The sequence below is a fragment of the Zosterops lateralis genome, assembly GCF_965231275.1.
Source record: "Zosterops lateralis genome assembly, chromosome: 3".
Taxonomy (NCBI): domain Eukaryota; kingdom Metazoa; phylum Chordata; class Aves; order Passeriformes; family Zosteropidae; genus Zosterops; species Zosterops lateralis.
Genome location: NC_139764.1, coordinates 74,435,956 through 74,459,136, shown reverse-complemented (window position 1 = coordinate 74,459,136; position 23,181 = coordinate 74,435,956). Strand labels below are relative to the sequence as shown.

General features: G+C 38.2%; 1 protein-coding gene across 3 annotated transcripts in view; it reads left to right on the top strand.

The window, feature by feature from the left end:
- FUT9 (fucosyltransferase 9) overlaps nt 1-22,075 on the top strand; it is a gene marked incomplete at both ends in the record, with an annotated part of 95,866 nt that extends 73,791 nt beyond the window's left edge. For 2 of the 3 annotated variants that reach the window (XM_083858514.1, XM_083858515.1), the window contains one exon: nt 20,988-22,075. In XM_083858514.1, the coding sequence (XP_083714640.1) occupies nt 20,996-22,075 (1,080 nt within the window). Of the gene's footprint in view, nt 1-7,131; nt 7,302-20,987 lie in introns of all 3 variants that reach the window. The other variant, XM_083858513.1, reaches the window with a different exon arrangement.
- Nucleotides 22,076-23,181: the final 1,106 nt, after the last annotated feature.

The window sequence follows — 23,181 nt, the reverse complement described above, 5'->3', positions numbered from 1 at the left end:
CTGCAATTACTACAACCTACTTTGTGCACTTGACATGACACTGAGATTAGGAAGTAATCTGATAGATCACTTTTTGATTTTTGCTTTTCCAGTCTGCTGAATCTCATCTGCGCTGATTTGCAAGCCCAAAGCTGTCACAGATCCCAATTACTCACTTAACAGAGGATTCAGTCAGTACAAGAGAAACAGTTACATGACATTAGTTACACGATAATTTCTGTACCTACTTTCAGAATGCTGTACAAAGAAGGTGAGTCTCTTTAACTCCATTTTTTGTTTGAGGAAACTAAATCAAGGCATAAGATCTGACTTACCAGTCCCCATGAGCTCTTCCAACATTCAAGCAGACCAGGTAAAATGTCATCAACTCAAACTTATAATAAGTTGCTCTCATTTCTAGTTTCTGTCAGAAGTGTCATCACAGCTTCTCTTTTATGGTAGCCTAAAGTATAGTTGTATATGTAAAGGAATTAAATTATATTTTCAAGGTGTAAAGAAGTTTACAGTGAATTAAACCTCTTCCTTTTGGTGTAGAGGGAGATTTTATTTACGTAACATAAATCTGTCATTTATAGCAAAATTTAATACCAAACCAGTCATTATGCTTTCCACAGTTTCTTAAAAAAAAACCAGGTTTGTTTACAGGTAGCGTATCTGACTACACCAGGATTTCCAAACCCAGGCAACTGTTGTACACAGTCAGCAATCCTTAGGGAGCAATGCGGAAAACTGATATCTTGATTAAGAAGTAAGATTGACAATCTGAGGAAAAAACTAGAAGGGACTAGAATGTGAAGGTAAACTCCCCATGCATTTGGAAAGACTGGCTGCAGATCAATGTCCAATTCAGAACAGACAGCTTTGATGGATCAGGATGAAGTTTTCACCCAAGAACAGATCCTAGATCTGAGAGCTCTGTAAGGATCCTAACTTCTTTCTTTATTATTATTATTAACAGAATAAGGAAAGAGACACTTTTAGCTATTTATAGCACAAGTAGCTCTGAAATCTTTTTTTAGACTTCAGTACATCTTTTCCTAGCAGAATAAAAGTTTCATGTATTTTTTGCACGAAACAAATGTATTCTTCATTTTTTTTTCACATTTTAGGAGATAGGAAGGTGCTGGCAAACCACAACCATTGCTTTGTTGATCAAATATGCAGACAGCAATGTGCATACCATTCTTGAGGAGAAGGAGGAAGTTTTTGTTTCACTAGTCTCTCACTGGTAGAGAAGTCAACAGTCAATAGGAGGGTAAAATTCATGGATCACTTTAGGAGAAAAACAGAAAAAATGAAACACAATGTACAGAAAATACTTCACTGCTCTTGCTAACTAACATAGCCCTAACATGCAGTAAAACAGGACAGGAGCACCTAACCAGTGGCAAATGTCTCCAAATTAGAGCAGTTAATCTGTAACAGCAATAGACCTAGAGCCATTCAGACCATATTTATTCCACACCTCTGATGAGTTCCAAATCACAGAGAATCACTCAAACATTTTTCTTCTCTGGGTCTACTCAATTGCTAAATCATTTCTTAACGAAGCATTGCAGCCAAGTGTGTCCAGCGCAATTTTTCCTCCTGACACAAAATAGTCTGCAGTCATGGTTCAGACCCATGTGGCATCAAAAGAAGAAGAAAAAAAAAAAAAAAAAAAAAAAAAAAAAAAAGAAAAGGTAAAAAAGAGCATTTTTTCAAGACTTTTTCAAACCTTCCATGTTAAGAGCTCTCTTCCTTGATAGAACAAGCAGTGAGTTCTTTATACTCTGTTGGGAATAGTGAAACTCAGGAGCTTTCCTACAGTCTCCTAATAGGATTTTCTGCAATCAGTACTGTATATTTTCATTTTAGTTTTTGGGGTAGATCACATTACTTTTTCAATCTTTGCAGTACAGCTGTCATTCCTAGAAATGCATCTCCTTGGGAAAATGGAAGTTGTGTGTATTCACAGTTCTGCAGAACCCAGGAACCTCAGGCTTCCTGGATTTAGGTTTACCATGAAGTTGAATCAAAAACAATGGTGAAAACATTTTTAATAATTTTATGGTGTGGGATTTTTTGTGTGTGTGAATTCATATGCATGTATGCAAGCATACAGGAAAGACACTAAAAGGCAGAAATTATATTGGTTATGCTCTTTCTTTACCATCCTTCAATGTTTTAGGGTCCCAGGAGTGAGATGCACTGAAGTCTGGCAATTCTCATCCATGTTTAACTGCTTCTCAGCAGCTGTCTAAGCCAGAGCATTTCACAGCATAGGTGTAATTTCCTGCCATGTTTAGCTGTTCAGATCTATGTTCTGTAGTGTGTCTGGGAAGTTGAACAAGCTAGGATTATTTAGAGATGTTGTTCAGCTGTTTGATTGCAATAATGCTACTTCCCTCATCACAGACATTTTGATTGGAAATCTGCGGTGAGAGTCACAAAGGACAATGTTGATGTAATTAGGATGCTAAAATGACAGTGGCAGAATGTTAGTTGAGCTGTGGGAATGACATTCAAATAGTGGGTTTCATACTCTGTATTTACCACTGAAGTACACCTTCAGACTTATGATGCACGATAGCAAACATCTGCCACCCTTATTTACAGAGAAAGCAGGGCTTATTATTCAGAGAGTAACAACAGCTTTCAAAGCAAAAGGCAAAGTGCTGATCAGTGAAGATCAGGAAAGACCATATTTGTGCTTCCCCTATCTTTTTGCCCTTAGAAAAAAGTCTATCCATTACCCTATCCCAAGCAGCTGTTTGGAATTATTCTCCTTAGGAGACTTTTCCAATAAAGGGAGAGGGCTAAGAATTGCCTTCACTGTGTCATTTATTTATTAAGCTTCCCTTGCTCTGCTTTATCTAAGTGATTTGTTTTCCCTGGCAGCTACACAAGACATTACTTTAGTGTGTTGTACTCAGTTTGATGGAAGTTATACTCTATATCCTTCTGTGGTTTTGTTTATTATGCTGATTTTTGTTGCATCACAACTTGACCCGTTTGGAGTATAGATATCTTGATAGCTTAGTGGTCATATTTATTCTGTGGCCAATCAAAAGGGAAAGTTTGAGAACAGTAATTCCAAATCACATACACATATTGAAAGCTTACAAATATATATATAAACATATTAAAAGTGAGATCCAGTATGGAACCTCACTAAAGATCAGAACAGGACCAAGTAGATGCTGGGCCAGACGCAGGCTCTGGATCAGGCATGTTGAGGGACATGGGAAAAAGCAGCTTGATTCAGAGCATCATCACTGGTCACAGTGCTGTCACCTGCAGCCAGAGTCTTCCAAAAGATCTGAGGCACAGGACAGTGAGGAAACTGGGTGTGGCAGCAGACAGAGCTGAAAAAAGACAGAAGAACATAATGCCTCTTATTTCAGTTGAGGTATTTGTATGGCAATCTACACAAAGCCTGCAATCACAGGTCCAGAAAGTGTGTGCAAAATAAAGTGTTACAACCAAATTTGTAGGATTTTTAATTCATGCTCATTAACTGGGTAACAATTATATCTGAAAGTGCCAGTTATTAGATCCTGCAGTCTTTTTTAATTTTGAGTGTCTGCTGCTGGAGTAATGAGGTCTAACTCTAGTAATGAATGAGTAGAGTGAAGCTGGTATGAAATGCATGTAAGATTAAGAGCCTACACAAAATGTCAGGGATGTAATGCACCCTGCACCTTGTCTCCATGAGAGTAACTGTAGCACCCTTAGTGGAAACACTCATAGGCATGCAAATTAATTCTGCGTTATAAATAACACAGCAAAACCATGATTCTTCAATTCTGTTTCAATAGTACAAAATAAATAGCACAGTAGGACATGTATATATTACATCTTTAACAGAAAAATATCAAGAAACTGCCTCTGTTCTGCCACCTTTAGTCTGGATAAGTTTGGAGATTCTGTCTCTCCTGCATTCTCTTGGGCTTCCAGTTCTTTAATATTCCTTGTCTGACCACTGATAATCTTTCCCCTTTCTCAGAGGAACAGTACACAAAGAAAACAAAAAACTGCAAAGCTTCCAAGTCCTTCTCTCCTAGACTTCTCATAGATCTTTATTCCACCAATTTTCATGTATAAAATAATTGTTGTCGGATTAATATGCTAAGCCCTAACAAAAACACTCAAAGTTCTGCTAATGTTTCTTAAAGTATGTAAATGCACAGTAAATTAAAAAAAAAAAACAAAAAAACCAAAAAAAAACCACCCACCTGTAACTAATGGCAAAGCATAGGAAAAGAGGCATTGGCAGTTTTGGTACTTGGAAACTTCAGTGAAGTGTTTTATGCATTGCTGGAGCTGACAGACTTTCCTAGTTGTTTCTAATTCTGAGAAATTGAAAGGTTCTGACATTTCCCCAAAAAGAAAAGGAGTAAAGATGAAAATGGGGTCAGAAGAATTATGAAAAATGAATAGTAGAAGGGAAGAAAATAATAGAGAGGCAGTTAAGAGAGCGAGTCAATCTTTGAGTAGGACCATGATATCTGAGGTTACAACCACAGGGAGACTCAGAAGCATTGTACATGTCCATTTTCAGGCACAAGCTCTTTAAGGCAGGTCCTCTGAGGTGCCCTTACCAGAACTCTAAGGGGACACTGGGAAGCTTAAGGGAACATGGTACTCCTGTGGGCACTTGCTGCTAGAGCAAAACTTGCTGGATCGTCTCCTGATAGAAACTAGTAATTACTCAGGCTATGTCTGTAGCAAGGTGAGATACATTTCTTCCCCTCTTACTTTTAGAAGGTAATTCTTACAGCTCATGAGAAGGATGTGATGCTGTTGTCATATCCCATCCTGACAGCATTTGACTGTGTGTATTTCTCAGCCAAGTTTGACAGCAGAAGAAATCTTCTCGCCATTAAGAGAACCTTCATGATAGCTGGGATGATTATTTTTGTCTTCTGCAAATTTTTGTGATATTGAAATGTTCCCTTTTTGTTTGGAGCAAAATTGAAGCCTTTTAAACTAATCTCTCCCTAATGAGGTACACTGACATTAAAGCATCTTTGGGCTTCCCTGAAAATTGGTTTCAAATATGACAAAAAACACCCCTGAGAAAATGCTAGCAAACTCAACTTTCCCAAGGTAGATTTTTGTGTTGACAAACTGAAAATGGAAAAAAAAATTAAATATTTTGTGATTGAGTCTCTTTGAAGTTTCATAAATCAAAATATAGTTTTATGCACAATGCATCAAAAAATCATTTGAGAAGCAGTTTATGAAGAGAGAATAGGGAACACAGGACACAATTCATCTTGTCCAATGAAAATAAGAAAATCATTTCCACCATAGTTTATAGCTTCTGTCCCGTAAATCTGAGTTTGTCCTCCACTGGGAGAGAACAGGTTATACACTGCAGGATTTTTGAAAATAAATTTTTAAAAATGTACTCTTCACTTCAAATAATTATAGCAGTGTATAGGTTTCTATTGTTTTTAAACTTTTTAAATCAATCTATTCCAAAGCTAAATTCTGATCCACATTTTTCTGCATGCTGCTATTTTTATCTAATTTTCCTTATATGCGGCAGGTAAATAAAGTAGTGATGTAAAATCCAAAAGGGAAAATAAACCTAGCTAAAGTAATCATATTATCAACACATCAGCTCTGCAAAACTCTGTTATGCTTCCTTGCATAAAATGACAATTTAAAATATCTTTCCAGAAGTCTCATGGAGATTATAGTATTTTATTCTCTATTTAGGATTAAAAAAATCTTAGACAACCTATTTGAAGTCTCCTAGTGAAATACTTGCAGTTCAGTTCAGCGTTATATGCCAGTTTCAGAGAGGTTGAAGTGTAATTTATTTCATTTTACTTTCATCAGCAAGTCAAGTTCATCCATCCAAAACCAGCTTTTCTGGATGCACACATTTCATTTGTTATCATTTTAAGTAGCACAGAGAGCAGTCAAATTCCAATATCTGTCTATCGCACACAAGTACTTTTAAATAATCTTTTACTTTCTATTTAAATGCTTACACTGTAAACATTGAATAAATGCTTGCTTGGCATTCAAACAAGCAGCTCAAAGCAGAAAAACTGCCTTTAAACTGTAGGGAATTTTATAACTATTTGATGGGTATCCGAACACTCTATTTTCCGGGTAATATTAAATTATTTGGAATCTATAAAAAGGTATTTCGTGCATGTAGTTACACCTCTAAAAAGCCAAAGTAACTCAATTTTTAAAAATACTCCTCTGATCTTCATAGTCTTTCTCTTCATTTGTTGTACCAAATTCTGTTTACATTTTAGTCTTATCTTTTGGTATTGAACAGCAGAATTTCAGAACAATAAATAACAAAACCAGATGCTAAGGTGTTGAACATGACATAGGAACCTCAGTAACTCAAAAAGTAAACAGATGATATGTAGAAAAAGCCTTTAAAAGACTTTATTCTAACATGTTCTTAGAATTTTTTATTATTTTTTAAATATGCTCATAAATCTGAGACATCTGTATTGGCAACTAAAATTAATCGACTAGAAATAGCTGGTTGAAAACAATTATGTTTGTCTTATTCATAACTCAAAACCTTAAAGAACAGAAGATTTGAAAGAAACTGGCTGTTAATAAAAAGGAAGTTGATAATAATTGCTGATGCTGAAAATGGGACAGAATACAAATGAAACTTAAATAGGAATTTAAGAACAATTTATCTTTAAAGCTTTCTGTTCATCTCAGCTATATCAATAAACATGCTTGTTTGCTTAATGGGGAATAAATTTACCCGATTCCCTCATGACATATTTCATCAAAATTCTAGTCTGAGTGACTGCCTTCTGTTGCTTGCTAGGCTTTTTCCAGAAATCTAAAGGCAGATTTCACATCTCCAGTAATTTATACAAAGGTTTCCTGTGTCTCATGCCATAAATAACCTTCAGGATTGCAGGATTCAGCCTGCTGCTGTGTTTCCTGCTGAAATAATTTTTTTCAGAGCAATACTGAGCTTTCCTGTCCTTTCTGACAAAAGAGTTAAGGCACATAAGAAATAAAAAGATTTTATTTCTCCCATAACAATATTTCCTGTCTCTACTTTCTGCTTCCTTTTCCCAACCACCTCTCCCTGGCTCAGTGCTCCAGTGAATTCAGTGCTCTGTTTCCCTCCTTTGTATTTGCCAGGATGGCAGCAGTGGTGGCTCCATTGCCTTCTGCACCCACTGGCTGTCACATTGCAGTGCATCTCATAGGGACAGCACAACAGTAGCACTTCTCATGGGACACAGCCTCCATCCAGGGCCAGCAGCTTGGGCAGCGGTGCCTAAACATTCATAAATCCATCCTCTGTCTGTGTGTGTGTTTGCATACTACATATGTAAAGAGATAAGGAAATGGATACAAAGAAATATAAAGCATAATTGTGTGCTACAAATACCACATAAATAGCATATATATATATATATATATATATATAAAGGAGACATAAAATTATTTATTTATAAAATGTTGCAGGTGTGAAAACTGAGAAACACTTCAAAAAGGTGATTGAAGTTACAGACTGTGTGTGGCACTGTATGTGTGTCTATAAGGGAGGGTGTTTATTATTTGCACCTTGTTCCAACTTTTAGATTCCCTGTGCTCTGACTTACATCTGTCTTGCTGCCTCCTGAGTTGCCTTAGGATTTTTATTTCTAAGTTAACTTTAAGGAACACAAAGGAATAGCTTTTGAGCTCTCTTTTCTCTTCTTACATGTGTCTGCAATCCACTGAAAGAACAAAACCCTAGCCATGCTGAAATTAATAGGTTTTCCAGTGTTTCTGTGAGCAAGATTTCATCTCTGATACTTCTTGTCTTTCAGCAAATCCAGCTTTGCCGCTAAAATTTGAACTATAGTTCTGCAAAAGGGTTGTAGTTTTTCTTGTTTTATAGATCAAGGGGTCATTGACTTTAATCCGATTAAATCTTCCATTTCCCTGTACTAATTTACCTCAATCAAGAAGGTTTGGATGTGTTTTCAGAGAGTTGAAATGAAGATACATTAAAAAGATATCTGATCTGAATAAATGTGGTATGACGACCTTCTGATGCAGTTTGTTTGAAGTAAAAATATTCCGATTCAACTGTTTCAATGCAAATTTAAGTAATTGTTGTCAAATACTTGTTCAAATTTTCATGATATTGTGAAAATTTCTTATCTTTCCTGGACTTGATTTCCACCCCTCTTTTACTCCACATAAAGCAGTTTCAGTAATAATTTTATGACTGTGCTGTGATTAAAACTTTATGATTGAAAAGTCCAGAAGGTTCTTTAGGGAAAGGCACTTCAAAAGTGAATGTATTGTTATTAGAGCAGCATTTATTTTACTTCTTTGATACCCTTAATTGGTAGATTTGAAAGTATTTTATCAAGGGAAAGTAGTCTCCCACTATAGGTATCTGCGAGACAGAAAGTGATTAGTGCCTAAGTTAAATTAAATTCTGCTCAACTAAACTCAGGTTAAACTGATAAAAGAGACAGGAAGTTCTCTGTCACTTTGTTCTATTCCTGGGTATGAGACTTGTCAGGGCATCAGCAGGCTCTAATTGCCCTGGTAAAACAGCACTGTCCAGCAGACCAATGTGCTTGTCAGTGAAATAAAGATTTCCTAAAATTATTAATATTGCTTTTTATTAAATCTTCTTTAGAAGGACTTACAGTAGACATATATTCTAGCAGAAATTCCATTTAATTTAGCTGTGAAGAAGTCTTTGTGGTACTTTAACATTTGTTTCATGTGACATTTGACCACAACTGACCACAGAGGTCAAAGGCTGCCCTCAAGAACCACCACATGCTGTCCATTGGAAGGTCTGATTGTTAGCCTAAAAGCTTCATTAGGGTTCCTGGAGCACCTACCTAATGCAGACAATCTGTTGCACACCTACAAGTGCAACACACCACAACCAGTGAAAGAGGCTGCCCAGGACAGAACTGAGATGTGTCTTCTTCCATCCTTCACCAAGATACATCCAGTGCTCTGAAGGTCTGGATCCTTCTTGGGATTCAGAGCTGGGAAGCCTCAAGAGCAGTGATGTTGCCCCTTCCTTTCATGAAGAAGTTAGGAAATTACACCTTTTGAAACAGAGCCAGAAAATTATTCACCCAGAATAAAGACCAGTTTTTGTGGTCTTTCCAACAATGGAGATTTAAACACCCTCTTTTGCCTTCTCTTTACAGGGTTGTAAACTGCATGGGAAAGGAAGCTGACTCTACCTTCTACTGCTGCAGATGTGCTCCTGGGCATAAATCATTAGGGAGTCAATAGGAGACAGAAAGAGGTCAAAAGAAAATAGTATTGTCTTGATTAGCAACTAGGTCTCCAATGAGAAGAAAAGGATTGCTCACCTCTATTCCCAAAGCTCTTAACACACTGTAAAATTACTGTAAAATCAACAGACACCATTGTCTAGGAGCTAGAAAACCTTTAAGGAAATTGAAATATTGAGGTCCAACTCACTTCAGGCTGAAGAAAGATTCATATCTAACAGGTCATAGCTTCAAATTCTGCATAAAGGGACTTCATCCTATGCCTATTTCCTTTAAATTCAAACAAACAAAAAACAGCTGTCGCCAGTGCATTTAAGATGGAGTCTGCTCTTGTAGTCCCATCCATATCCTTAGGGCTGAGACCTGGTATAATAGCTAGTTTATCGATTTTGAGGGGCCTTTCCTCATGAAGAATGAGCCCCTTCTGGGGATTTGCTGGCACAAGGCAGCCAGGAGCACAGGAGTCTGAAAGGCGGAGGGTCAGAGAGAGTTTAAGCATGACCAGCACTAAAAGACAAATGAACAGAGGTTTGCAGGGTTGCAGGGTTGCAGCATGTCCCCTGATCCCTACTAGTAGAGCCTGTTTCTGGTTTGGGGCTTCTTAGGACTTGGCATAGCCTGATCAACCAGGGATTGTGGTTCCTCTTAACATTTTTGTCATCAAATTAGCCCTACTCGCATTTGCTAAACTGAATTAACTGCATGGATTCTCAGTCTGTTTGAAAAGGCAACTGCTTGCCATCACCTTTTTTTATACCACTGTCTTTAAAGCAAAGGAATACAGAATTCAGTTCTGTTGACCTCATATCTAAGACCCCTTTTTAAATCTTTATCATTTTATTTCCCTTGCTCTTTTTCTTTCTCCTCGTGTTTCCTCCTACCTGTCTCTGCAGACTTTCTTTAGAAAGTTACGTTCTGAGTAAGATTGCTGTATAAAGTCTTCCTCACGTTGTAGGAACAAGGAAATCTCTCTCTTTCCACTTTTTAAATGCCTGGATTTAATAGGCAGTAAAGTTGTACCAGGGAAAGACTATGGGCTGCAAACCTTAAGATGGGAAAAAGACTACTTGGCAAATGGTATTTCTAAGATACAGTGAATAATCGTACATTGAATTGTTATTGTAGTGGCAAAACATTCATTAATTCATTATGGAATTTTTTTCTCTATTTAGAGTAGAATTATGTATGACACTAAAATCCAGTAATTGAACATTAGAATCAAGTGCAAATTGAATATTAGAATTAGACTGCAAACATTTAACTTCTCTTTTTAAGATGTTTAAAAAAGAAGACAATAAGCTAAGAAATAGCAAATAGCTCGAGCTTTTCAAAAGACATATGATCTCTGGACTAACTGCTGGTCTGCTTTGTACAATGTTTTATCAGCAGCCTATGCAGAATATTCTTCCTTGCCGTGTTCTAACCTTGAGTTGCTCTCAGAGGCATCAGTGTCATGTTAACCTGGACAGCAAGTAGTAAAAAGAAAACATCACCTTAGAACGTGTCGGTATTTGCAGCTGCTGGAAGATTTTTTTCAGACAATTGTTCCTTCAACCCATTCCTCTTGTGTATTTGATGTTTCTTCACTGAAGGACTTCAGGTTTTTATTTTCTACAGAAAAAGTCTCTTCAGTGACTTTGCTAAGCTTTGTATTTCTCAGCTTGCTATACTTGTAGTTCCAGTTGCCTGCTCTTCCTTTTGTTATGCACACAAAGAGACACTCCAAGAAATTAACGACTGTTTTCTCTCAATTGCAATTTTGTTTTCTTAGAAGGGTGTGGAGTTTGAGAGGCTGAGGGATTGTCAGTTTTACTGGTTTTATAGTATACACTATCTAAAATATATATTGGGGTTTTTTAATATGCTTTCATTCTTTTTTAATCACACTTTAGGTTTTGGCTGATTAAGTTTTTGTTTCAGTTTCTCTGCATGCCTATGTTTAAAGTTCTTATTGGAAAATTTTCTGAATTTACTTTTTGTGGATCTTGCTCTTTCTCCCTGTGTTTTAGTAAAAAGGCACTTGTATCAGATCTTAAAAGTCTTCTTCTCTTGTTTTCAGTATCCAAACTTCACAGTATACTGTAATCTTTATAGTGAATTGCTAATCTTGCTTCAGCAAGACAAGTATTTCATTCCAGAGTCTTCTTTTATAATCGCCTTCTATCTTACACTTAACAGCTTATTCTTTTGAAATATTTGGTACTACCAACACAAGTAATCTTGAAAACAAAGCTGTTGGTGCCCAGTGAAAATGATTTGTGATGTTTTTCCATTCTTCCAATTAGTGCTGATGTCCTTACACACACAAGTGCTCTACAATCCAATCCATCACTTATTTGAATTGCAGTTTCCCCAGATGGAAAATAAGCAGCCATTATTTTTGGCACCCAGTATATTACAATATGAAGGATTTGTGTTCTCTATGCCCAGAATCTAACCTGGAGCTTTGAGTCACTGATGGGCTTTTAAGAAAGGTGGATCAGTGAGGAGTTCTGCTTAGACAACTAGCAGAATCTGGATGAGGACTCGGCTATCCTGAATCCTCTTGACGAACATTTCCCTACTTCTTAGCTCAGAATAGTCAAGAAACCCAATTCTGTTTATTGTATTTGTAAAACAAATGCCCATCTTTCCATTCTGTGAGGGGAAAAAAGTCTCATTTGCAAAGAAGATGGGCATATTTTTAAAAAGTAAGCCTATAAATTATCACCTGTCTTCTCTGTTAATGTAGTAGTAAATGGCACTCTCCAATTCAGCCACAGAGCAGATTGCAACTGATTTGAGCACTGCAGTAGCTTTCTTTTCTCTCTAGGGTAGTTGTTGTCTCACTGGCAACTAGTACCATAGAACAGAAGATTTTTTCAAATTAAAGTGAGAACATTGACCTGCATCCTAAAAACCCAGATATATCAGTACAGATCCCAAACCTAGAGGTATAACAAGTCTCTTAAGGAAAAGGTGCTAGAAAGCAGAGAAGCAAAATGTTAAGCAGAGATCAGATTATGGGGAATTTATGGTACTTCTTAAAGGCCTCTCAGGCTTTCTTTCCTGGCTGCACAGTTATCTCACAAGTTGTGTTGCCATTGGCAAAATCCTCAGATCTATGAAGTTGTATCTGCAAAAAAAAGGCAGCATTAAATCTCAATTAAATTTTCTGAGCTTGCTTATGCAGCAAGATACAGCCGTGTAACTACTGCACCTAGCCTCTAATCCTATCTACACAAACAGCTGGTGCTCAGAGCTCCAAAGCCCTTGCTTTGCCACAGAACTAATGTACCCTAGAGTAAGTGTTCAATATTATAAGTAGGCATCCTCTGCTTTTTCCTGATTCTGATTTATCTTCTTCACAGGAGAAGGTGTTTTTTCCACTTTACAAGGGAACTACGTGTTAGGAAATCAGTCAGAAGCAACTGTGATTTTTTTGATGGGGAGTTTAACTTATGTGCACAGAAATGCTTATGGCTCTTCTCCTGCCACTTCATGCTCCTTCTCTGGCTTCGCTCACATCATTTTCAAAGCCACTGTGAGTTAATCAGGGCTTTCTGGTGGGCAGGTGGCCATCACAAATACATAGCTTGTGCAGGTATGTTAGTCATATTTCAGCTGGCTGGCTGCAGTTTTACAAGCTGGTCACAAAGCTGCTGAAGAGCTCTTTCTGCAATCCTGGCAGAATCAGAGAGAACAGCAGTTTGCTGTTCCCAAACCACATGGAAAGAAGGGAGGAAGAGACCACTTGTTTTTGGAGCGCATTTCTTTGATCTGCTTCATTTTGTGCAGAGCCTTTTCAGGGCTTTTGAAAGAGGCATGAACTGGCTTGTGCTGCATGACTAGCATGAGCTTTATATTCAGGAAGATAAAAAGCTCTTTCCTGACAAGGCAGATAAAATTTGGTGCTAAGCTACAGTGGTGAAGAACTCCATTTTCTATACCTAGCACAGTATGGACAGCCACCACTGCTTTCACAGATTGCTGTTGGTCATAAACTAGCTGTGATGTGGACAAGCAAACGTGGAAGTTAAGGTAAAAAAGGTTCTGTCTGCGTGTTACCAAGGCTGGCAATGCTGCTGATGTACTGATCGCTTTGCATAATATTTATTTTCCAGTTGTGCCAAGGGAAGGAAAGGGTACCTCCTGAACCCTCTGAGACAGACTTAAAATCTCATGGTTAGAAAGCAGTGCTGCTGCCATGTGGAGTGTCCTGACATTAACTCCTGATTGTCTGGAAAAGTTTGTTGCTGATAGGACTGTATTTTTTTTTTTAGTATGTGGCAGTACTGGTAGGTATAGAGTCACTCCAGTATGGACAGCAGTGCTTTAGCCGTTTCCCCTGCTGTTCTGAGACACTCTGTGTCCCTGGCTAATGTCTTTTGCTTTACAGTTGGATCGCAGTAAGGAACCACTAAGCTGTTGCATAAGCAGCTGGAGAGTGACTGTGTGTGACTGCCATGGAGAGAGGGAGAGGATAGATGACAATCAGGGGGAAGGCTGGGGGCTGCTGAGCCGTAGCAGGATGCTGTGAGTTGCACAGCAATTTGGAAAAGGAAGCTGAGAATAGGGTTTTCTTCTGCAAGGGTTCAAGATTCAGATATCCACCAAAAAAAGCAGCAATACCCCATCTTCCATGGGAAGATTTAGGTTTAGCCTTTGAAAATAGGGACTTCGTAGTTGCTTTTGTTTATGTAGTTGTCCACATAATTTTTCACTTTCCTTCACGTTTTCACTCTGTACTGTGTGGCTATTTCATAGTTTGCAAGACAACATTGAAGATGGACCATGTTTTTACTCATTTATTCTGCAATTCTTTACAGTTTTATGCTGCCCGTTTGTGTTCTTATTAGGTGCATGTTATAAGAATCTGTGTTAAATATTATGAGTACAAGGCTGGAAGGAATCAAGTGGGGTCATTCTAGACCAGCCCTCGGACCTGGGGGCACCATCTGATCTCTCATTGCTTAGTGGTGCTTTTCTAACCTTGTTCTTACCAGTCTCCAATGATAGGTTCTGCACCATCCCTAAGCAATCTATATTAATGGCTACCTGTCCTCGGGTGATTTTAGGTCATTTTTCTAAAACTGTTCAAAGTAAAATTTACCACTACTGAATGAAATTATTCTGTACTGCTCTCAGAGTACAAATACACAAAACTGAAATCTATGGAATTAACAAACAACTTGAAAACAAAGGATGTGGAGAGGGCAAGAAAAAGAATGTTGTAAACAGTAGAATAAAAATATGCAGTCTGAGATCAGCAGCTCATTCAGTTTTCAGCCTTTTAACTCTGTGCAGTTCTGTTGAGCCTTTTCATGCTGGGTTGTTTTCAGAAATCGGTGGACAGGCATGGAAATGTGTGGAAGCAAGCCTGTGTTTGGATGTTGGGCGGGGGGAAAAAATCCATTATTCTGGTTGCAACAGAGGAAGCTTAACCGGGAACAGTGAGAGTTAATTCCAATAAAAAGGAGGAAACTTCAGTTTCAGAGAGCTAGAGCAAAAGCACTTGGGGGCATGTCCATACAGCAGTGACTTGGAGATAAGAAGTTACACTCTGGCTATCCTGAGGCAATCAGGCTTTTTTAATACTGCAGGTGAAAAAACTGCAGCTAACTGGAAGTGTGCTTTAAGAAAATCCAGCTGTTAGCATAAATTAAGATATGCCATGGCCAAGGCTGGTAAAACATGCCAGGGAATAGGGAGAGCAATCTCAAACGAGCCTTCTTTCTAACAGTTGTTGGCTTGTGATTCCTATCATTTCCCACTGCACTCAGCTGTCCTTTTAAAGCCCTGAAGTATCTACCTAGATTGTCTGCTTCTAGAGGTACCTACCTCTGACACCTCTGTTAACCTCAAAGTCCTTCTGCTCTTCACCCACTCTGATCCCAGGAGTGATCCTCAGAGACTATCTTGAGGTTAAATATTTCTGCCTGAGGAATCCTGAGGCCAGCTGGTGGTGAAGACAAGAGTTAGCTTAAGAATGCTTAAGAATTCTAAGGTGTGAAAAGTTATGTGATTTTTTGTTCACTATTCAGTGTCCATACTTTGAAGAATCTTTGCTTCATTTTTATTTTAAAATGCTGTCCTTCTCTTCTGGAAAACCTCAGTGCTAGACTAGTAATGAAAGTTATACCTCTGCAAGTAGTGATATATTTTGGGCTACTGGAAAAACCTTGAGAAACTGCAGAAATCGGTGCAAAAAATGCCAGAAGCATCAATAGACATCAATATTACTGACGAGAAAGGTTATATTTTCTCCCCCTGCAGTATTGCATAATCAGAAAAAAAAAAAAAAAAGACTGAGAAGTCCCAATTGCAATGAAAATATGATAAAACTGTTTCCATAAAATTCAATTTTATTTCTTAATAAACATAATACATTCAAAAACTAGACATATTTTAGCAAGCCTTGCCTGGTAAACTTGGGGTTAACAGGGCTGGTACCCCATTACTATTTCCCTGTTCCTGTTGCTGCTAAATGCAGTTGCTTGCTGATGGAGTGCCAAGATTTGCACTTAAAAAGAAACCTCTCTAAGTTTTGTACCCAGAAAAACAGTCTTGTACTGATGAAATACTATACTTTCAACTTGGGAAAAAAAGCACCTAGAAAATACTTGCTACCCCACAACACTTCAAAATGTACTTTATAACAAAACTATCAAAAGTACAGAATTCTTCCAGCTGGCAAAAAACTCAGTAAACACATCTCTTTGACAGAGTTTTCCTTTCAGACTCCGACATGCATGGGGGAGGGCGTCCACAGAAAGGAAATTTGTGATTCTGTGGTGGAAGGAAAGCCATGAAAGAGGAAGGGTGAACTAAGGTGACTTGCCTGAATGGCTTGTAACAAATATCTCTTTAGTGTCACCTTCATAGTGAGAATTACAGTGGGATGTTAATGGTTATCTTGGACATAAAAAAAGGACATAAATTAATATGTAAAAGACTCCCCATTTTGGAGATTTTTATGGAAAAAAATAATCTATGAATTCTAGCACACCATAACCTTTATTCCTAGTGGTACACACAAGCTACTTCTAAAAAAATCCATTCCAACCCAAACCATTTTATGATGCTCTGCAAATAATATTTGTCAACAAGTACTTAACACATGCTTGCACTGTATTTACTGCTGCCTGACTGTGCACAGGACTCAGTCCCAAAAGCCATGAAAGCAGTTTGCTTGGTCCATTCTATAGGTTCCTCAATCTGCCTTGTGAAGCACATTATTTACAAATTATCACATTATTATCATTATTACACATTATTTACAAATCATCAATATATATTGCAAATTATTGATTCTGTTAGCACTTCATCATGAGAAATTGCGGCTGTTCCCAGTATACATCTTAATAGTTATTACTGTATTCCACAAAGTGGAATACAAAAATAGAACTTCATGAGAAAATCCTGTCCAGCTCCTCAGGCTATAGTTAAGTGGTATTTTTAGGAGTCTGCTCAGGTCCTCTGCTTCCTTACAAGACTCTCATTCAATTTTTTAATGGGTCTTGCTATTAGAACACTTTTCCACCATCCCATTAACAGTAGTTTCAGAGCAAAGCATGCCAGTGATGCCAATACATCTAATGGATCTGTGAGTCTGCATAATGAATGGTTAGTTCTCTGAATCCAAAGGATGCAGGACTACAAAGGACTATACGGCCTGGATGAAGGTTAGTGTTTTGCTAAAAGGCAAAAACTAAGAAACATGATCCCAAATCAGGAAGGGGGATGTGCATTCACAGGGCAGGAAAACCAGGAGAGGAAATCAACCCAGAAGAGACAAAAATAGGTAAACTCACCTGTTTAACATGGTCAGATGTTATATTGGTACTTGGAGTAGTACAAAGCACAAGTGATTATACTACATTGGCTCTACCGTTCAAAAGCTTCCTACATAAATGCAACAGTCTGGACAAACTAGAATTTCAAGCAGAGAACAGAATACATAATATCTGCTCATTTCCTATGTAGTAAGAATCGTCATGTGATGATGCAGGTTTTTTTTATTAGCTAGCAGAAGGGCTTAGTGTAAAATAACCCCTGTCAGAGACTTGAGTCAAAGGACTTTTAACTGGAGTGTGACTATGTTACAAGGCACAATCCTTTTCTGATTTTTCATCATCCTTTTCAATCCCTAGAAAATGATCAGCTCCTGTGAATAAATGTGCTTCCCAATCTATTGTCCAAAGTCAGCTCACACTTTCTGTTCAGTGACAGGTTATACCTATTCTGTGTATTGCTTTCAATAGCACAGAAACAAAGAACAGCTTTACATGAATATCGACTCAGCCTCTTATTTTTTCCTGGAGCTGCATCTCCTAGAGCTGTTCAACATAAATCCCTTCTTCCTTAGAGGTCCCATTCTCACTTTCCCTGTAGTAAGGCAAGGAAGCAGTCTGAGGCTCTCATAGGTCATAACCTTCCTTCTAGATGTATTTTCCAGAAACAATCAACATAGGCTAAAAAAAGCCAATGAAATGTTGCTGTTAAGCCTCATTTTTCTTTCAGAGGGATTTAAACTGATGAGGATAACTGGAAAAGCCATGGACATGCAGTTCCCCTCCTTTACTCCCCTCAGGATCATTTTTTTGAAAGCAGAGAGGGCCTGCTAAACTATGTCCTTCAGAAGAAGGGCCCAGACAAAAGCGCCGTATATTTTACATAATTGTAGGAGGTGTTTGTGCCCAGGCACTGGCAGTGGGGACTGCCAGACAGCCTCTCCAAAGAGCAGCCAGGGCCACCCCATGCCAATTCCAGCATATTCCAACACACCCACTGCAGGGTATGGCTAAGCCCTGCAGCCAAGGTGGTGGCACCTCTGGGAAAGTGTGCTTAAGAAAGGCAAAAGCAGTGGAGAATGACGGGGAAAACATGAGAAATAATCTTGTGAGCACCAAGGTGAGAGAAGAAGGATAGGAGTATGTACTCCAGGCACTAGAGCAGAGATTCCCCTGCAGCCCACAGTGGCCTGGGGAGCATCCCATGTCAGAGCAGGAGGACGTGTCCTGAAGGAACAGCATCCCATGGACAGCCCACTCAGTAGCTAAGTTTTTTGTTTGTTTGTTTGTTTGTTTTCCTGAAGAAACTGTATCCCATAGGAAGGGCTCATTTTTGAGGAAGGGAAATGTATGAGGAGGAAAGAGCAGACAAGAGGAATAGTTGTAGACTGATCTCAAACCTCTATTCCTTATCCCCCTGCACTGCTCAGGGGTGGGTAGGAGGTATAGGAGTTGGGAATGAAGGAGGAAGCTGAGCCTACGAAGGAGATGAGGTGTTGGAGTCCAGGACATCCCCTTGGATGACCTGGGACCCAGGAAAGGGAATTTGAGCCCTGGACAGGGGGGTGTGGAGACCTTGGCACAGAGCCCAGGAAGACACTGCGTTTGATTTTAGCCCATGGGAGAAACTTTCGACACAAGGAGAGGAATTGCAAATCACCAGGAAGTGAAAATAGTAGTTTAGCACAGTAGAAGATGCAAAAATTCAGTAGTTTTAGGGTTTTTAGAATAGAGGTAAATGGGGGACAAGATGGTGGAATTTGGGTGGTGCCTTGTGGCCCTCTCCTTCTTCCTTGTCCTCCGTCTTTTGGGGTGGTGATGATATAAGGTAGTTAGAGTGGATTGGGTCAAAGCAGAAGTGACCCTTTTAGTGTAAGCATTAGGCATTGGTACAAAATAGTAAATAACCTACACGTAACCATCTGTATAAATGTAAGGGGATGTCCCATCGGTGGGCAGTTGCCTCATGTCCCAGCCACTGTCCGGACCTCAGCTGGGAGCGGAGAAAAACTCTGAGATATCAAATAATAAACATCACAAGAAATCAGAAAACAAGGCCTTGAAGACTCTGCTTCTTTGTACCAACACGACTTGGGGCTTTTAGAAGGCCAAGGACTTTAAACAACCTGAATCTTGTGTGAGAAAACCAACCCGAGAATGAGGGAGAAAATTTGTCATTGTTTCTCACTATCTAAATCTATTTTAAATGGCAATAAATTGCATTATTTTGCCCAAGATGAGCCTGTTTAGCCTGTGACAGTAAGTGGTATTTGATCTTCCTGTCCTTAGTTCAACCCACGAGACTTTCATCGTATTTTCTTCCCATATTTTGTCGAGGAGAGATAGTGAAATAGTGGCTGGGTGGGTCTGACAGCCAGGTGTTAACCCAGATATAAGACCATCCGTCTTCTCAAAACCAGGGGAGATACTGTGGCAAATTCCCTTTCTTCAAGATACAGTGTTAGAGTAAAGTTAGGCATGATGTTCTCTCCTTTTTCCTTTCATCAACAATGAATGTGAAAACATTTCTGTTGTAACTGTAGTGCTACACTCACACATCAGTTTTTACGCTCACAAAGGCAGCAAAATTATGTGCTATTAGTGGACCTCTGAATCACATTCTACCATGTCTTCAATTTGAATTTAGAGACTTATTTCATAGGTTAGAAGAGATGAGCAATGAAAGTGATTTAAAAAGCCTGAAATTCACATTCTGCTTTCATTGACTTGGATTATATATACATATACACACATACATATATATAATAATTTATATTTTTCTATTTATAGGGGTGGGTTTTTTATAAAAAAATTTGTGTGGCTATCTAGCCAAGATAAGAAAACACAAATGTATAGAAAAAGAAAGTCAGATAAAAATTGCAGTGAAAAAAATTGCAGTAAAAATAATTGAATGTCATTGTAGAATCTATAGTGTGCCAGTACATTCAGAACACCTTTTTCTCTGACTTCCTCTCCTTTTCCCTTGTGTGCCATGGTGCTGCATGGTTAACTTTTTTAAGTTTCAGAACATCTGTGAGATCTAGGGCTACATTCAGGATCAAAGGTTAGCAATTAACAACTCCTAACTCTGTTAGGTTTTGCAAGAACCATATGGAAGAGTAGTTCTGGAAAGAGATTGATCACTTGTCTCAGGAGGAAACAACCAGAGAAAGGACAAAGGAAGCTGTATGAACTCCTCAGCTCTATCTCCCCGTGTTAAAAAAGGAGACCTCACAATGGTGCAGCAAATCTTTACTTTTTCTAATTTTTAACACATAAAAACATAATGAAATACACAAGGACATATTTTATATTGATTTCTCTTTATTTTTCTTTATGTGAGAAATATATGAGATATGTGGCTGCATAGGGAAACCCTCTCTTGGTGCTTCCACCCCTAGGTATTTTAGGAGTCCCCTGGAGAAGGAATCAATGTTCATCCCTATGTAGCCACCAGACATGAACTAGTTTTCTAATAAGAGTCTTATTAATTACACAATTAAGGTTCTAGTCCCTTCCTTTTTCAATCCTCTAATCTTATGTCCTCCTGATTCACACAAATACAAAAGCAACAAATTGGCAGCATGTTATCCTTTATGCAGACACAAGGATAGAATTAAAGGGTAATTTTATCTGTCTTCTGTGTTTCAAATGCTTGGCCTGGGTTCTAAGCAAAAAAAATTCATAATATATATTGATTCACCAAGTATGAGACATATTAAAATCTTGCTTTTAATTCGTCAGTGAGCTTTTAATATGAAGAAGAGAAATATTGCCACTTTGCCAGAGTGTGCAGGAGCCCATGCCCTCTCCATTCAAAGGAAATTTCTGAGGTTGCAGTTCAGCATTTATTGAAGTTCTATCTATTGTAACATCTGATTGTTTTAACAGGACATATATATGTGTAATTTAATACCTGATATTATTTTCTCTCTTTCTCTTCCTCTTTTTTTCTCAGAACAAATTATGACATCGACATCTAAAGGAATTTTCCGGCCATTTTTTATTATCTTCATTATCCTTGGTTGTTTCATGGCATTTATATTAATATATATCAAACCAACAAACAGCTGGATTTCTGGTCCTATAGAATCAGCCAGTTCAGTGTTGAAAATGAAGAACTTCTTTTCTTCCAAAACCGATAATCTCAATGAAACCACTGTTTTGATCTGGGTTTGGCCATTTGGTCAGACATTTGATCTAACATCCTGCCAAACGATGTTCAATATCCCTGGGTGCCATCTGACTATTGACCGCTCGCTATACAACAGATCCCATGCCGTCCTCATTCATCACAGAGACATTAGCTGGGATCTGGCCAATTTACCTCAGCAAGCCAGGCCACCATTCCAGAAGTGGATTTGGATGAACTTGGAGTCTCCAACTCATACTCCACAAAAGAGTGGCATTGAACACCTCTTCAACCTGACCCTGACTTACCGGCGTGATTCAGATATCCAGGTGCCTTATGGCTTCATGATGGTTGGCACAAGTTCCTTCACATTTGAGGTACCAAGTAAGGAAAACTTGGTCTGTTGGGTTGTGAGTAACTGGAACCCTGAGCACGCTCGAGTCAAGTATTACAACGAGCTTAGCAAATACATTGAAATCCACACCTACGGACAAGCCTTCGGAGACTACGTCAATGACAAAAACTTGATCCCAACTATCTCCACGTGCAAATTCTACCTTTCCTTTGAAAATTCGATCCACAAAGATTACATTACTGAGAAACTTTACAATGCTCTTCTGGCTGGATCAGTACCAGTTGTACTGGGCCCTTCCAGAGAAAATTATGAGAATTACATTCCAGCAGACTCTTTCATACATGTGGAAGATTTTCTCTCTCCCAGAGAGCTGGCAGAATATCTTCTCATGCTTGACAAAAATAACAAGATGTATCTTAGTTATTTCAACTGGAAGAAGGATTTTTCAGTGCATCTTCCTAGGTTCTGGGAATCACATGCGTGTCTTGCTTGTGATCATGTGAAAAGACACCAGGAATACAAGTCCATTGGAAATTTAGAAAAATGGTTTTGGAATTAATTTGTGGCGGGGTGTGTGTGGGGGGGGTGTGTGCGGCTGTGAGCGTGTGTGTACACTTTTTTGAAGAAGCCAGAAAGGACTTCAGTCCAAGTGGAGAGGAAAGGAAAAGAGAAAAAAAAGGAAGGAAAAGATAATCTCATGTCATGGTTTATCAGTTTTTCTCTCTTGGCTATCCTATTTATATTTTGTAAGAGATTTTTAAAAGATCAGCAGCAGCAGTCATCAGCACTCCGTTTCAAATTATAATAGAGATACTAATGTGCACTGAAGAGTATTTGATTGCTTATTATAAATTTAAACCAAGATTTGCCACATTTTCTGTGAAACATGTCTTACACTTGAAGTAGTCATTTTTAACAATTTTTTAATTTTTATTTTTAACATTAGCCTTGTTGTTTAACCTATTTGGAAAATGAGGAAACAATTTTTTAATGTTAGAGAAAATTTTAAGAACATGATTTGTTGTTCCAGACAGAGATGTGTGTAATACTTCAAAAGACAGTAAAGTTTCATATGTTCATCTTGCATTTTAAGAGCACAGTAGAGTAAAATACCCAATATTATGGAAATGTGATTAATGCCCTTTTTGAGGGTAATTATAGTTTTTTAAATGTATTAGAATAGTGGACAGTCTTTGTTTCTAAAAATGTTTCCTAACAAATGGTCCCATTATGTTGCTTTAGGAATATATCTCTTCTTACCCTCTGAAGAAAAGCAAAGTCAGATTTAGAGAAAATGACCAGACCAAAGCCCAGATTCATCCAATTTTTGAGTGTGTTCAAATGTCGCACACCCTTGGCCCTCAATATGTCTCAAGTATTTTTAACCTGAATCAGGGCTTTAAGTAGTGTTATACTGAGAGAAACAGATTTTAACAAAAGTGTTTGATTACATCAGCCTCATGCACTGAATTCAGCTGGTATAATGGATTTTTAGAAGTTTGGTGAGAAATTTTAGAAAGCTGTCTCTTATAATTTCTTGAATAATAGTGAATTTTCCCCCAATTCTGTAAAAATCTTTTGAACTTTAACTGCAGCTGGACATCTTGATGTTATGACACATAAATGTGGGTAAAAAATTATTAAGCAGTCAATTTTCTGAAAGAA